Genomic DNA, 14,874 nt, shown 5'->3' with positions numbered 1-14,874 from the left:
CCACTTTAGAAGAATTCAGACAGTACTTTGTTTTGTTTCACTGTCCTTACACTATCCTCCAAGCCTTCAAGAACAGGATACGCAGAACTTTGTCATTTTCCTGTAATTATTTATGATGAACCTTGACTCATAAGAACTCATTTCCATGCCTGCTGAGTATCTTCTAGATTGCTTTCCTTACTCTCTGGAAGCACAAAATGTTCAGGCACTTGGAGAAGTAAGTCTTTAGCTTCCTGCCATCTAAGATAAATTGGATTTTTCAAGTACACCTTTTATAAAGGAAGTTGTAATGTCCCCCTGCAGTTACAGGAGAAAAACACAGCACTCAAACATCATTTTATGTTCATGTACGCAGTGCTCCTAGTATTTTAAGTATAGTCATAGGACAGATGATTAATATCTTGAAACTGAAAGAGTAGGTTTAGATTGGATATTAGGAAGAAATTCTTTACTGTGAGGATGGTGAGGCCCTGGCACAGGTTGCCCAGAGAAGCTGTGGCTACCCCATCCCTGGAAGTGTTCAAGGCCAGGTTGGATGGGGCACTGAGCAACCTGGTCTAGTGAGAGATGTCCCTGCCTATGGCAAGTGGGTTTGAACTAGGTGATCTCTAAGGTCCCTTCCAACTCAAACCATTCCGTGATTCTTGCTTGTTTGATCACATCAGATTGGAGGACTCAGCAAAATATGCCTGTCTATACTCAACAGCTGCTTCTACAATGCAGAATCCTATGTCAGTATGAGCAGGGAAGAAAGGTAAAACAAGCTGCAAGTGAAGAACACTAAAAAAACTCCTTGATTATTTAACTTTGCTATTTGGCATATTGCAATATGTATAACAGCTCTGAAGTACTGTGCACTACAACAATGTATTAAGATGGAGAACAGATACATATACTCCTATAAACAAAGCTTCTAATGCAAGTGAGTAGTATTAGTTGATGTAGTTCAGACAAAAGAGGTGTACTTACATTACCTACTTTTGGGGTACTTTTGAAGGCCAAAGTACAGACCTATGGCTTCATTACTATCAGATCTTAATATTTTACATATACAGTGTGTGAAAAAAAATCCATAATCCTCTTGAAGCAGCATGTGCATTTTTCTCAGACTGTGGCAGAGACCTTGAATGCTAAGGTTTTAATCTGTGTGTAAAACTCTGTGGCATAAAACATTTTAGCCGCCCAAAGTCTGCTCTCTATTTCAAGGCAGAATTAAAAAATCCAGAGCCACTATTACAAAAAGACAACTTCCCTTGTAAATCTGGCTCTAGAGTATATAAAAAGCATCCAAATAGAAATACGGTAGTATTGATACATTGATAGTGTCTCACCTCCACAGAATCCATTAAACCCTGCAACAGGAGCTTCTGGTGAGGAAAATCTTCATCTCCCACTGGGAAGTAACCTAATGTTTGTATTGCTCGTTCCTTCATCTTAAATACAAACAAAAAAAACCAACACCATCACATAACCCTCCTGTAAATCCAGGAGATACATTTTAAACCCACTGTTTTTCACCCTTACTGAAGTTCCGCTTAAGGTACCACAAGTCACACATGCTAGTGGCTTAGGAGATCAATCAGTCCACCTCTCTTCCAAAACACAGGCCTCTGAGGATTATTTACAAGAAGGTACTCCCATTTTTCTTGAACTAAAATTATGAGGATTCATATTTTCATCCCTTAAGCCCTTACTTACGACTACAGAAAGCACAAGTGATCAACTGCTAGACAATATTGCAAGAACCTTTAGCCTAACTTTGACTCGCTAAAGCTAACAACAAACCTAATTCCCTTAAATAAGGTTGAGTTTGGCAGGGAATACATACACCTGGGGATGAAACATTCAAAAACACTCAAAAATGGATCATAACACCACAAAAAAATCTTGCCTTATTTGTTTCCTTGCTAGAAGGGATCCGGGCCAATAAACTTTCAACAAGTTGTAGCTTTGTAAATCCTGTTCCTTCATTGGGAATTGGCAGGGGGCCATTCCTGCCAATCTCCCCAAGAGCCGTACAAGCAGCCACCACGAGGAAGGGAGAGGTGCTGTCCAGAAAAGAACCTACAGGAAAAAGCAAAACAGAACAACTCAAATTTATACTATTATTTAGCAGCAGGCAGGCACTTGTATTGTACCCATGCAAGAAGCAAAGCATTTATCTCCTCTAGAGCTGGTAGGAAGTGTTATGCTAGAACAAAATCAAAGTGAAAGGAGATATTGAGAGGAATTGAAGCAGTGGCACTGCTCCTAATTGTGCTTTGTTGGTCTCTGAGTTAGAGTCCACCTAGGTTTTGTTGAAAAGGCTTATGTCCATACATCTAACCAGATTACATTCTTACATGCTGTAAATTCTATCACAAAAATTGAACTCAAGATTACACTATATGGGCTGAGTATCTAAGAAAATATCAGAAAAATCAGAAAAATTCTCAGCCTCGAATAGATTGAAAAAACAACTGTTACATGCAGCAAAGTCTTAGGCAAGAAGTTACCTATTGTCTCTGTTGTTGACTTTATAAGTTGTTCTTGTTCCGGCATGACTGCAGTGTTTGGTTGTTCTATGTCATGCAGCTCCATTGTTCTGATTTTCCCTTTGGCCAAGTACCTTCCTACCGTAAATCCCAAAGCCAACAAGGATCCATGTTGGACCTCCGGGCACTACGACAACACCAACAGTGCAAAAAATCTCATTTTCAAAGTAAGTAACACTTTGCACAAAGCACTGATTTAAAAACACATATGGACAAGCCAGATCAGAAGGCACTCTGAAGAATGCAGAGCTCTAACACATAAGGCAACAATAGACAGTTTGATGTTGCTAGTACTCTCTTATGAGTGGAGTCCTTTAAGACAAAATAACAAAACTTAGAAGAGGTTTAGGAGGACAGATTAAGAATTTATCACCAGTATTCACATTCCTAAAACTACCCTTTTGTAGTCAGGCCAAAAAAAAAAAAATCATCTATCTCATCTGACTTCAAAGTACAGAATTACAAAGGTAAACTAAGATGATACTACATTGTCTCTACTTAAAAAATGGACATACTCAGACTAAGGGGACAAAATGTACTCTGGTAAAAAGCAGAAAAGGGGAATTGCTCTAGATTTGCATTGCTAAGAATGAGAACATAGCTGGCCTATACTGAAGACAATGCCTCTACACAGTTTGGTAGGCCACAAATGGTGAAACTTAATTATTACAATTTAATGTCAAGAAAGTCACTTTCTCCAATGCTGATTCAGTGCTGAGACTATCTAATGATAATGCTCATTTCTACAGGTGAATTCTATTGAAAGGATTTTGTGCAGAAACAAGGCTGGGAGACAAGTGCTACCTTAACTGGGGGGAAAAAAAAGGGATGGGAGCAGGGGCTTAAACTTCAATTAGTTCACAGCTCTGTTTTGTATCACAACCCTACAAAAAGTTGCACCAATGCAACTGTGCTGCCAGAATGGGATCTTCAACCTTGTTTGGCCACCAGGGACTGTTCCTTGATGTGGTCTCACTACAGCAAAGCCAGCAGAAGATGGGTCTACACTTCACCTATCCATTCACACTGAATTACCACCACCATTAGCTGTACTGATTCAACTGCTTTTGTATATTTGCAGCAAATAAGAGCTCTAACTGACTCAGATTCAAAAAGGCATGGGAACACCCTGCTATTTTTTTCCTTTCACAGTTCACATCACTGTTCTATGAAACTTCATCCACAGTTTCCTGGGTGACCGGGGCAAAAAGCAGTAGTGGGGGGCTGGGACTTGTCTGTGCTGGCTTTGTAACTGCAGGAGCTACACCCTACATAAAACTGAGCAATGGCATGGCTTTGGCTCACAGGTACAGCTTTCAGAGATTCAAAAAATAAATCATGTTTGTTAACTACGACAAAGTGATAAGCACTTCCTGTCAGCATTTGAATCTGTCACCTGCAATGTAAAACGGTGGCCCATTAAGTCCTTCAGAGAGACTGATACAAAAACATTTTGGAGAAACATAACCTGGAAATGCTACTCCTTTCCTTCCCTTTCATGATTCAAGACACCAGCACAGAAACCTGCCCAACTGGTTTACGGAACTCCTTTTCCACGCTTGTAGTGGCAAAATGGAGAGATAAGGATAATGGAGGGGGGAAGGAGCTGCTGGAGGAAGGAAGGCAGGCAAACCCACCATATAGAGATACAGCTGTGGAGGGCTGCTGAGCAGTCCATGAGGAGTGGGAGGAAGCCACAACCCTCACCCAGCACAACACCCTGAGGTGATGAGGACCCAGGAGGCGGCTATGGCTCAGGAGGGGAGGAGTTAAATATTTAACAAGTTAAACATTTTCTAGGTTCTGTGGGTACCTGTAGATGCTCAAGAATAAGGAACTGGTGAACTGTTTGAAGAAGGTACTGTGATCCAGTACCACTCAACGGGATGTGGCTATTTAGCTGACTAGAAATGGTAAAATGTATGATGGTACTTTGCCTGGGACGTGCCTCCAGGAAACCCTCCTACTGATCTTAACAACAGCTTCAGGGATTAATTTATTTAAAGACCTGTTCCACTCACCTACAACAAAAATCCCTTCTCACCATCCAGCTGGAAGCCAGCTACTTAATTTTACACCCAGATTAAGGTTAATACATCCTGGGCACACTGTGAGATTCAAATATCCTATCAGTTACATGACATGAATAAAAACAAGAAGCAGACAAAGGAAGGTAGTTACATGGTTGTCTTTTGTCATCTTGATCAGCTGCTCCAAGGCTGCCCTAAGCTCATCACCAGACATGGTGGACAGCACTACAGAATAAAACAGGGCTGCAAGCTCGCGCATTTCTTCTTTGTTAGTGTTCATCAGGCTCTGTAGGAGTTTGAAAAAAACAAAACCAAAGCATGAAATACGGAAGCAGCTTCTTATACAGTCTGTTCATAGAAAGATTCAATATACAGAGACAACTGTCGTGCAGCTACATAAGTAGTTCTTAACTCAGAAACCATTCTTTAAACCAACAGCATTATCAATTTGTAAGAAACAAAGCCCTCAATTCAGCAAAGCATTCATTACACACTCAGCTTTTTGGAGAAAGATGGCACTAGCCACAAAAGGGCCACCCATCAGTTCTGTGTCAAAATATGTCGATCGAATTCCTGGCCAAATTTTGTCCTCAGCTTAGAGCTCTCATGTTTTGCATCCATACTAAGCTAAAAAAAACCATACCTGAAACCCACTATTTCCCCAAAGCTACCAGAGGCTTCCATACCCTTTTTTATTAATCAAATGGGGAAAAAAGGCCCAAGAGGGTTAAATCATTTAAACCCAACTGCGGCAAAAAAAAAGAAAATGTCCAGGAAGACACAGTTCTCAATGCAAAATTATCCACTTTGGAGCTGAGATCTTGTATTACCTAAGTAAATTGTTAAAAATTTGACTTTCGGAAGCCTTGGGTCATTTATTACGATAATCTTACCTCTGCCAGTAATTCAATGCATAACGCAACAGACTCCTATGAAAAATTCATACCCAAATCTTTGAATGGCTTGGGCCACCACAAAGGAAGCAAAATTAGCCAAGCAAGCAAACAAGAAATGACCTCTGTCAGGCTCATGAAATGTAACACTAACTTCATCTCCAAGCTTGCATGAGATCACACAGCTGACTTCTAACAAACTCCTGAACCTGTTCCTTTCCCTTGGCAAGACAAAAAACACACAAAGGATGATTTGCAACAGTGTTTCTGAAACCAGGTATTATCAGTAACCACCCCTAGAAGCTTAATTTTGCAAATGGACACCAGGTCAAAGAAAAAAGAAGGTTTTCCTAAAAAAATGATGAAGAATACTGAAAAGGAGAATGTTTTCAAGTACTCTCCTTTGCAGTTCATACCTGCATGTAAATGAGACGTGATAAACCACATACAGTGAGTGCAATGCAGCACAGATACCATCACAAAAAAACTATTTGAACACATTCCATTTTTTCAACCTTTAAGTATTTGTTTCTGCCAGATTCCCCCAGTGAAAGGAAAGGCAACCTGTAAAAGCTTCAAAAACCCTGGATGCTTGAAGCAAATTCATGAAAAAGGACAAAGTTGTCTGCAAAAAGAATCTAGGAAAAGCAAAATTCTCTTTGCCTTATTCCCAAGCAGGCTCCAGTTTACGGGGCTTTTTTATTTGTTTTGCTTGAGGCTAATAAATAAAAAAAAGTCCGAAGAAAGGCCTCTAAAACACTTAGTGATCTAAATAATCTCATTTTCTGAGAAGCCACTCACATCTTCCCACCAAAGCATTTCCATTGTTAAACAATTTCTTCAAAAATGTGCAGATTTTGTTTTCAGTTTTCTTTTGCCAAGAAAAAACTGGCTGACAATACCAACAGGACTGATAACATAGATTACCCAAATGTAGGTCAACAAACAAGGTCAATTAACAAAATCAGTAACACCAAAGAACTAAAAAATAATTTCCCCCCTCCTGGTACACATAACATCTCATGAGGTGTTGCCTGTAAGTACAAACACCAGACTTCAAATTAAGGGCATACTTGAAAATAATACTCTGTTTCACTATGAGAAATATCCCAGATTTTGCTAATGCCAAATCCCATCCAACCAAAAGAAAAAAAAGGGGGTTCGGTATACCTTTATCCAATCCATTTTGTCTACAAATCTGGTGGCTAGTTTTTCTGGATACACTGAAACAACTTCTAGAAGACAATACATGACTGGCAAACCTAAACATTAATTAAAGAATCATGTTATTAAACAACTCCAGTATTTACACCAATCTAACAATCAGTGATAAAATGAGGTTAAGTATCAGGCATTTCAAAGCATTCATCTGCAATTCACTAGGGATAACAAACAATACAGAATAATAGGGTACAGTATTTCTCAGAAATATTAGGGAAGCTAATAAAAGCAAATGCTCTGGTAGCAATTTGTTCTAAACTCATTCAAGTGTTTTAGACTACACTTGTGGCAGATAGGCTATTATCAGAGTGAGAAAGACAAAGCAATCACTGGTAAGGAAGCTGTTACAGAAAATGGTTTCACAATTTTACATTATTATGTCAAATGATGCTTCAATTTTACCGCACTGTTTTCTCCCACCTACATAACAGCATAGAAGAAAACAAGCTTAAAGTAAAGAGTATATAGTCCATGTTGCAACTCTGTGACAGCTATAGCCAAATTCAAAGTACCACGCAACTCATTTCTAGTAAGAGAAGACATTTTTTTCTTCAGGATGCTGCTGCACACAGCTTCTTACCGCCAACACCAGCTAAGAGCTGCTGAAGAAGGCCAATATATATATGTACAGGGTTGGTTTCTGCACTTTTTGAAGAGGATGAGGAGGAAGAGAAAGATATGTGATTGCCAGACATGAGGTTTCTTATGTAACGTCCAATGGCTGGAGCATGATCTTGCATATCTGCCAAGCTCTGTGAGGTTGGCACCACACCAGCACTGTGAGCAAGACACATCCGCAGATACAGCACTATCTAAGTAGAGAAGATAAAAAACACAGGATACTGAGTGCATCAGGACTTGAAAAACTGGGGAGGAGAAAAAAAGAGTAGGGAATATGCTATATTTAATGTAACCAAAACTAGATCGTTTCTTCTTTAACCAAATCTAGACAGAAGAGTCAGTATAGATGCAAGAACAAATATAAAGTGTAACAAATCTCAGGACCAGTTTCTGCGATACACCTCTGTAAGTAGACATCCCTACAGTGCCTGCATTACTCTCTACAGATTAAATCATATGCAGAGTTTTGGTTTATCATCAGCTGATGCAACCTCATTGCAAGCAGTTCAGCCTGTACCCTACAGCAATTTGGCAAATGCAAGACAACAAATTGGTAATACAGATCTTGCTTCCCATCTGACTTTGTGTCTACAGGTGTCTGAAGCCTGGGAATCTGTTATGAAAAGAACAGCCTCAAGGAGCATAATAGGAATTTTGCACAGAACTTCCAGTTTCTCCCTCTGACAAGCTCCTACACTAGGTACGCTGCAGAAAGCAGTGGAACAACCCTCTCAGGAACATTCCTCCCAATCCCCCGTGAAAATCCTGTTCAGACTGCCATTTAAGGACTAAGGATGGAGAGTTAATCCCAACATCTGTTTAAAAGAATTTTAAAATGTAGGGGACTTATTGTAGCTGTCAGCTTCTTGCAGTATCATCTAAATGAATAACAGTACACATATCCAAGGAAGTAAATTCAGACAATTACCTCTCCAAATGTGGCAGGATTAAAAGGCAACGCTGCAGTTCCAGTCATATATTTAGCAGGCGTTTTCATTCGGTGAGAGGCCTAAACAACAGAGCAAATTAAGAGTGGAACATTCAGACCCCTAACAGCAGAGATGTTGGAAAGGTCAATGAAATTTTGCTGATTTGACTGTGTTAATCCTTCACTTAGCAACTGAAAATGCACAACAGCTCTGTAACAAGAAGGGCACAGTGCACTTGGAAATGGTACGGTTCAGGTCGATCTATCTTACTACCAACCTAGAAAGTGGAAACTCTTAATTGATGAGAGGGAATGGAAGGGAAAGCTAAAATAGTAAAATGGTCTTTCTTCCCTTCAGGGAAAAAAGAAGTGCTTTAGAATTCAAAAACAAAATACCTCAAACTTTCAAATTCTGAGGCGCCCCACTGACAGGCAGCCAGGAAGCTTTGAGATGGCAGCTCTGCCTGAAGAGGCTGCAGCCAGACTTCCCCAGTAGTGTGAGGTGGGTGCCCTGTGCTGCACCAGCCAAACCTAGGGAGTTTCTCAGACCCTGCAGGTGGAAGGCTGCTGCAGCAAGTGAGTAAATTCTTTCCATGGAAATGTTAGCTATGACAAGTAGGAATATTCCATAATAAAAGCATCTGAACAGGAGGCTTCCAGTGAAACCCACTGCAAATGTTGCAGAAAAGCATGTATATATTAAATAGGTAGCATGCTTATCAGTGCCAGGCTCGATTCAGCTAGGCAGCCTTGCACCTGAATGAACACACAAGACAGTTGCAGATGTCAGCAGACTCTCACTTCTCTTAACATGCTGAGATATTTTGCTGGACGGTAATTTCAGTGACACCCAAAATCATTAAAGAAAACCTGAATTAGTGAACAGAAGGTGATTCCCTTGAAGAATGGGTTCCCATTCACACCCAGCAGATTGGGTCCCACTCTTTCACAAGTACTTTCTTGCAGGGGGAGAGAAGGATCATGCTAATTCATGCAGGAGAGCCATTTTGCAACTCAGCCAGCTGCGCCAAGCAATGCATACAGAAGCCTCAAACATCTCTTAACACAGATTATTGATGATGCGTGAAAGTTCACATTTAGAGATAACTAACCAAATTAATGCACCTCTGGGATTTTGAAATTCACCTTCAGGAATGTAAGGGAGATCTGAAAAGTGCTCAAAAATTCTTTTTTAAGTTTCCTCATGAGTGAGGGCATCTGGCTTTTCTCAGCAGTGATTAAACTACACTGATCCATAATTATTTAGTGATATTACAGGTGTTAAGAAAAATTTTAAAATTACCTACAAAGGGACACACACTAAAACTAATCTTGGTTTCTTAACATTTAAATACATGTTTAAATAACCAGCATTCTAGACAAAAAACAAGTTCTCGTGAAGCTTCAAATACTTCATATAGTAGCAGAGTACACCAACGGAGTACACCACCATTAGAGAATACATTTCACAAGAAATCTGTCAGGTTTAAGGGTTCTGCTACTGCAGATCTCTGACAAAACCAGACATGTTCCAACATTACAAACTTCTGAAATTTCTTTGAAAAGTAGATGATAACAGGAAGAAAAATATTGCCAGTGACTCTCCACATCTTTAGATCTTATAAGCCTACTACAGATACTCTACAAGGAAGTGTTTAACACAGAGTATATTTTAACACTTCTCTAGACAAGCTCTCAGTGCAAACAGTGAGGGTAAAATGAGTGGAACAGTTTTTGGCATATCATTCCACTAAACTCATGAAAGGCTAGTTATGTGGCCATTATGCCCACAAATCGCAGCGAAGATGAAAAACTAAGCCTTTAGGTCAACAAATCAGACTTTTTCACTTATTCCAGTATCTCCTTTATAGCACAGAATCTTTTTTCTGTTTTATGCACATTATTTTTCACTGGGCCAAAAAGAGAGTGGTCCTCTGCCAGGGTTTGGAAGTTGTTAACTCACTTGTCTACCATTGGTTTCTGTGTTGCCATAGTTATTATATTGTCTCCTTGCATTGGCTAGCCAAATGGCCAATCCCCTCTTTGGCCCAGCAGCCCTTATAAGCTGCGGGAAATTTGAATAAAGGCTTCTTCTTCGCTGCTGGATTTCCTGCGCGGTCTCTGTCTCCCGGCTTAAGTACCTCCACCGCCCGTCCCTGCCACGAGGGACAGGGGTGGGGGGGTGATTCCAGCCCTGAAAACCTTCACAGAGCGGCCGGCAGCGACCCCCCCTCGAACTGCAACAGTCCTCTTGTGCCTTCAGAACACGTTTGTGAGCAAGCCCTATTTGAGAAAAATGCTGGATTATCAGCCTTGAATACTAGATTGCCCGTTCCACACATCATTTGCACAAACTGAAACAAAGCAAAATACCCACTTTGTTACAAGGATCTGCCTCATTACTTAACACTTGGATCTCTTGCAATTACTGCCAGCAGAAAGTAATGAGTGTTAATCTTGGCAACTGCAATACTACGTGTGGTCCTCTCTGTGATTTTCACTAAGTTTATTCCTTGGGGAGGGAGACAGACACAGGGAAGGGAAGACCACATGCCTGAGCATCAGGTACATATTTGTCATTTATTGGGACAGAAGCATCATACCTTCTCTTGAATGTAAAGGACCATTTCAGGGAAGGAAGGTAGCTGCTTCCCAGAACTCTCCTTCTCGTTTTTTTCAGAAAATGTTCTCAGTACCCGCTGGGCTTCTCCATGTACCTCCTCCCGTCTTTCAGAAGAAAAGAAAAAACAGACATTATTTGCACAGAACAAATGGCCTCTAATGATCAGTAAGGTATGATGGGAAGCTGGGGGAGAGAGAACAGTTTTTAAATGAGATGTGGGGGTTTTTTTTGAAAGGAAGGGAGAAAAAATCCTGCATTAGAACTTTTAATGATTTGTTTACTTCAGAGAGGGGAAAGAAAAAAAGGATAGTAATGAGTGCCCTCTGCAAAACCATCTGTATGAGCTCACTTCTGCTGCTCTTACATCCTTCTAGTGTTCATCAGCAGTTCCTGGTTCCCACATCTTTCTTTTCCTATCTGCTACTCTTCCCTGTCACTTCCTATAGTCAAGCTTCAGCCAACACCTATCAGGTTTATCATTATTTCCTTAACAGCATATAACTATTTCTGAAACAGTGCTGACACTGCAGTGATAGAGCTGTTGCAATTGATCTGTTTAGCTTTCCTTAGTTACATAATAGCTACTTACATCAAAAATTGAGCAATTAAAGTTAAGTACGAAAAATCCCCACCACTGCAGTGACAGAAGACTGCAAATGAAATGATTAGTGTAATTTAACAAGTCACCCACACCTCAGAAGAGTGCAGCAACTCTCACAAGTGCATGCTCTTGACTCTTTACAAATACCAGCTAAAAATAGACTGACAAAATTTGCCAGGAAAAAATAATTCCTAGCCACTGCGAAACTGATTTCAGTCAACGCATTTCTACTTTGTAATTGCAACTGATCATTAACATGAAGTGCTTTAGTGACAGCAATTCATCTGAAACAAGAAAAACAGTCCAAAGTAAAGAGTATCACAGAGTACAGTAACAGTTCTCCACGGAACCACCAAGAATGTCCTTATGCAAACGTTAATTTCTGAATTATCATATTTGATCTTCTGTGAGTTATTTATGTGCAGACTTACATACATACATATATACAGGCATTCATATTTAATCCAAATATATACCGGATGCAAATATATATGGGTGCATGGATATATATACACATATGAAAATAACTTAGAGAGGAAAATAACTTACGGGTCTCCTGCAGCTAACAGGAGCAAGTATCTGGAAGGGATATGATCTGGAGGGAACACTGTGCTAGCGAATTTCACAGCCACTTGACGTACTTGAACTTCAGGCTTAAAGGGAAAAGACACAAACATATGCTTGAGTTTTAAATGACAGCACTAATTACTTGCACTCACCACTTTTACACCATCAGTAGACTGTTTTGTCCTCTGGTACCAACATGACTCAAAGACTTTAGACATTTTGAGACGCTATTCATGCTAACTCTTCATACGGCAGGAGATGGGGAAAAGCTTCTCATATACACACAAGGGTGGAATGAAATGTTTAATTAAACACAGGCACATTTTTGGGGAATGGTAAATCAGGGTTATCACTCATTCTTGGACAACTGAACTGTTCCTTCCAGGCAATTTTGAAATAAATATAATATACATCATCTATCCACAGAAAAAAAAGCTATGCTTTGGAGCAGCACAGCCAGAGGTGGAAGAGAAACATGAGCCTAGGGTGGTCATTCTGTCTACAAGACATGAGAGTCTCAAAAAGGTATTACCTGGAGACCTAGATCCTTTGAGCAAAAGAGTCAAGAGTCAACAGCAAGAAAATAGTCTCTCACACTAGAAATACATATACCTCCAGTCAGCCTGAGTACCCATACAAACATGGAGTATACAAAAAGCACTCTTTCTGAAAATTCAGACCTCTGGCGTATTCTGAACATGAAGAAGGTACTCAGTAAAGTAAGAGAGTCAGTCAAGTGTGGTTTAGTCTAAACTAGTGCCTTAAGGCCGAATTCTTGGGTAAGTTCCCAGGAGCCTTGTGTCAGAAATCACATAGCCCACTGAAATCCCACTTAGCAGTGAATGATCCCTTCTACCAAACTTCTGCTGGCTCAAAGCATTTCAAAAGACACTGTCCTCGAAGCATCTACTTCTCAGAGTTTCCTTACAAGGAGACAAGAAATGTTCAGTGCAATTGCAATGGATTTGTTTGTTTGCTAAACAGAACACAGAGAACTGCACTGTCACTTTCTGTGCAGACACTGAGCCATATTAAAAATATTTTATTTAGGCAAACACTTCCTCACCCCTTCTCCCAGACAGACCAATACACTCAGTAAGAAAAGGGACACTTATTCCAAAAATATCTAACAGAAGTGTCAGGAAAACAATTAATAGCGATTTTTTTTTAAGGTATGTAATTTTGACTCCACTGAAAATACCTTTATTAAATAAGAAGCTACAAGAGCTTCCATTAGGGTACGCTGGGCTCCTTCCAAGTTACTGTATGCTCCAACCATCATAGACAACGCCTCCTGAATGGCAAGCCTAGTATCAGCATCTTCCTGCAGTATAAAACCAAGAGTTTTCACTTTACAGAGTGTGGTGTCAAGAATTAAACAAAACTAGCAAAAAACACCGACGATTCCCCAAAGCCCCACCAGTACCCACCTTGCATAAAGCTTCAAAAAACTGTTGTACCAGTGCTATATCCTTGGTAAACAGCTGAGGCATTCGGCTGAAACAAGAGATTTTAATTCATGAAGCTTTTGGTTCTTTCAATTGAAATCCTTCACATTTCATTGTCTGACAATTAGAATGTGGGATGAGGGGAAGACCAATCAGAGCCAGCACAGAAAGTTTGCCTTATCTTAGCCATATCCACCAAAAAGCAGCACACTCTCCCTCCCTTAACACAGTTTGGAAAGTGAAACACTCTACAGACAATCACTTAGATCACCAGCACATGACTGAACATGGCACTTGTCTAGCTTCACGCCCTCTAGTCTTCACTGTATATTTCTTAAATTTATGTTTCTGGCAATTCTGAAAGTGAAACTATTTCTTAAATTCTGTTCATAATTAATGAGCTGCCATTAATCACTTCTAGAGAAACTATCAACTAGAACATATTTCTTTTTACATCTCTGGAGATGTCACAAGAAGAATGCTTTTCTCTGCACCATGCACTCAGCTGCAAAATTGGCAGGTGGTATAAAGCTTGCTACTGATAAATTAACTGATTACTCTGGAAAAACTATTCAATGTACCATTGCTTAAATGGTGCTTCAGTTACCTGGAGAGCTTTCCAACCGCTGAATATGCCATTGACAGCAGTTTTGAATCCTTGAATGATAAAACAATAAATAAAATTCAGCAAAACCAGAAATACATGACAGTGTATTTTTTATAATTAAATATTAACTTTAAAGCCTGTCTACAAAGTGCTTAAATAGGCTTTCATGGAAAAACAATCCTGAAACATAAAACATTCCTATCCAAGAATAAAAGCATTATATAGGAACAGAGGGAGCACGCTTTTCTCCAAGAAACAGAACAATTGCAAATAGAGGTAAAATGTAAATGTCCCTTCTGGTCTCAGCTAATCACATTTTATTTCAAGAGTGACAGATAAGGAGATTCAGTGAGTATAAGAAACAGTAGCAGAGCAACAGAAACTTTCCACTAGACCTAAATAGCAGCTGTAAACAAAAGAAGCTGTTTGCACAACGGATCCTGCAGCACATTTATATATGGGCTTACTATACCATGAACACTCCCTTTTCATGCCCTTCCCAATGGCAGGGGAGGCCCATGCATTCAAGCACCAACTCAGGCCAGAAAGTCACATTCAACAGCTCAAATGAAGCAGCAAGAGGTTCAAAGCTGCAGAAAGGGTTATCTGCAACATCAGTCCTTTGTAAGGTACATGTAGCAGTATCATGTGGAATTTGACTTCTGAAATTGCACTGAAAGCACCTCATCAGGCCAGACTGGCATATGCAGTTCTGTTTGTTAACACCCTTCCCATCACAATACCATCTCTGGACAGGTAGGATGGAAAGCATTCCAAGCAGGCCTATACAGCTGTTTATCA

At 39.9% G+C, this 14,874-nt stretch overlaps 1 protein-coding gene across 2 annotated transcripts in view; it reads right to left on the bottom strand.

Moving 5' to 3' along the window:
• The window catches only part of KIAA0368 (KIAA0368 ortholog), a 61,011-nt gene that overhangs the window by 25,537 nt on the left and 20,600 nt on the right, over positions 1-14,874 (bottom strand). For both annotated transcript variants that reach the window (XM_017816373.1, XM_017816372.1), the window contains exons 12-23: positions 14,074-14,123; positions 13,449-13,515; positions 13,220-13,342; positions 12,001-12,104; positions 10,831-10,954; positions 8,228-8,308; positions 7,259-7,490; positions 6,628-6,719; positions 4,716-4,850; positions 2,496-2,661; positions 1,892-2,064; positions 1,332-1,433 (exon numbers count right to left, since the gene is read on the bottom strand). In XM_017816373.1, the coding sequence (XP_017671862.1) occupies positions 1,332-1,433; positions 1,892-2,064; positions 2,496-2,661; positions 4,716-4,850; positions 6,628-6,719; positions 7,259-7,490; positions 8,228-8,308; positions 10,831-10,954; positions 12,001-12,104; positions 13,220-13,342; positions 13,449-13,515; positions 14,074-14,123 (1,449 nt within the window). The remainder of the gene's footprint in view (positions 1-1,331; positions 1,434-1,891; positions 2,065-2,495; positions 2,662-4,715; positions 4,851-6,627; positions 6,720-7,258; positions 7,491-8,227; positions 8,309-10,830; positions 10,955-12,000; positions 12,105-13,219; positions 13,343-13,448; positions 13,516-14,073; positions 14,124-14,874) is intronic.

Source organism: Lepidothrix coronata, unplaced genomic scaffold (assembly GCF_001604755.1).
Source record: "Lepidothrix coronata isolate B3197 unplaced genomic scaffold, Lepidothrix_coronata-1.0 Scaffold55, whole genome shotgun sequence".
Lineage (NCBI taxonomy): Eukaryota > Metazoa > Chordata > Aves > Passeriformes > Pipridae > Lepidothrix > Lepidothrix coronata.
This window is presented reverse-complemented; position numbering and strand designations above follow the sequence as displayed.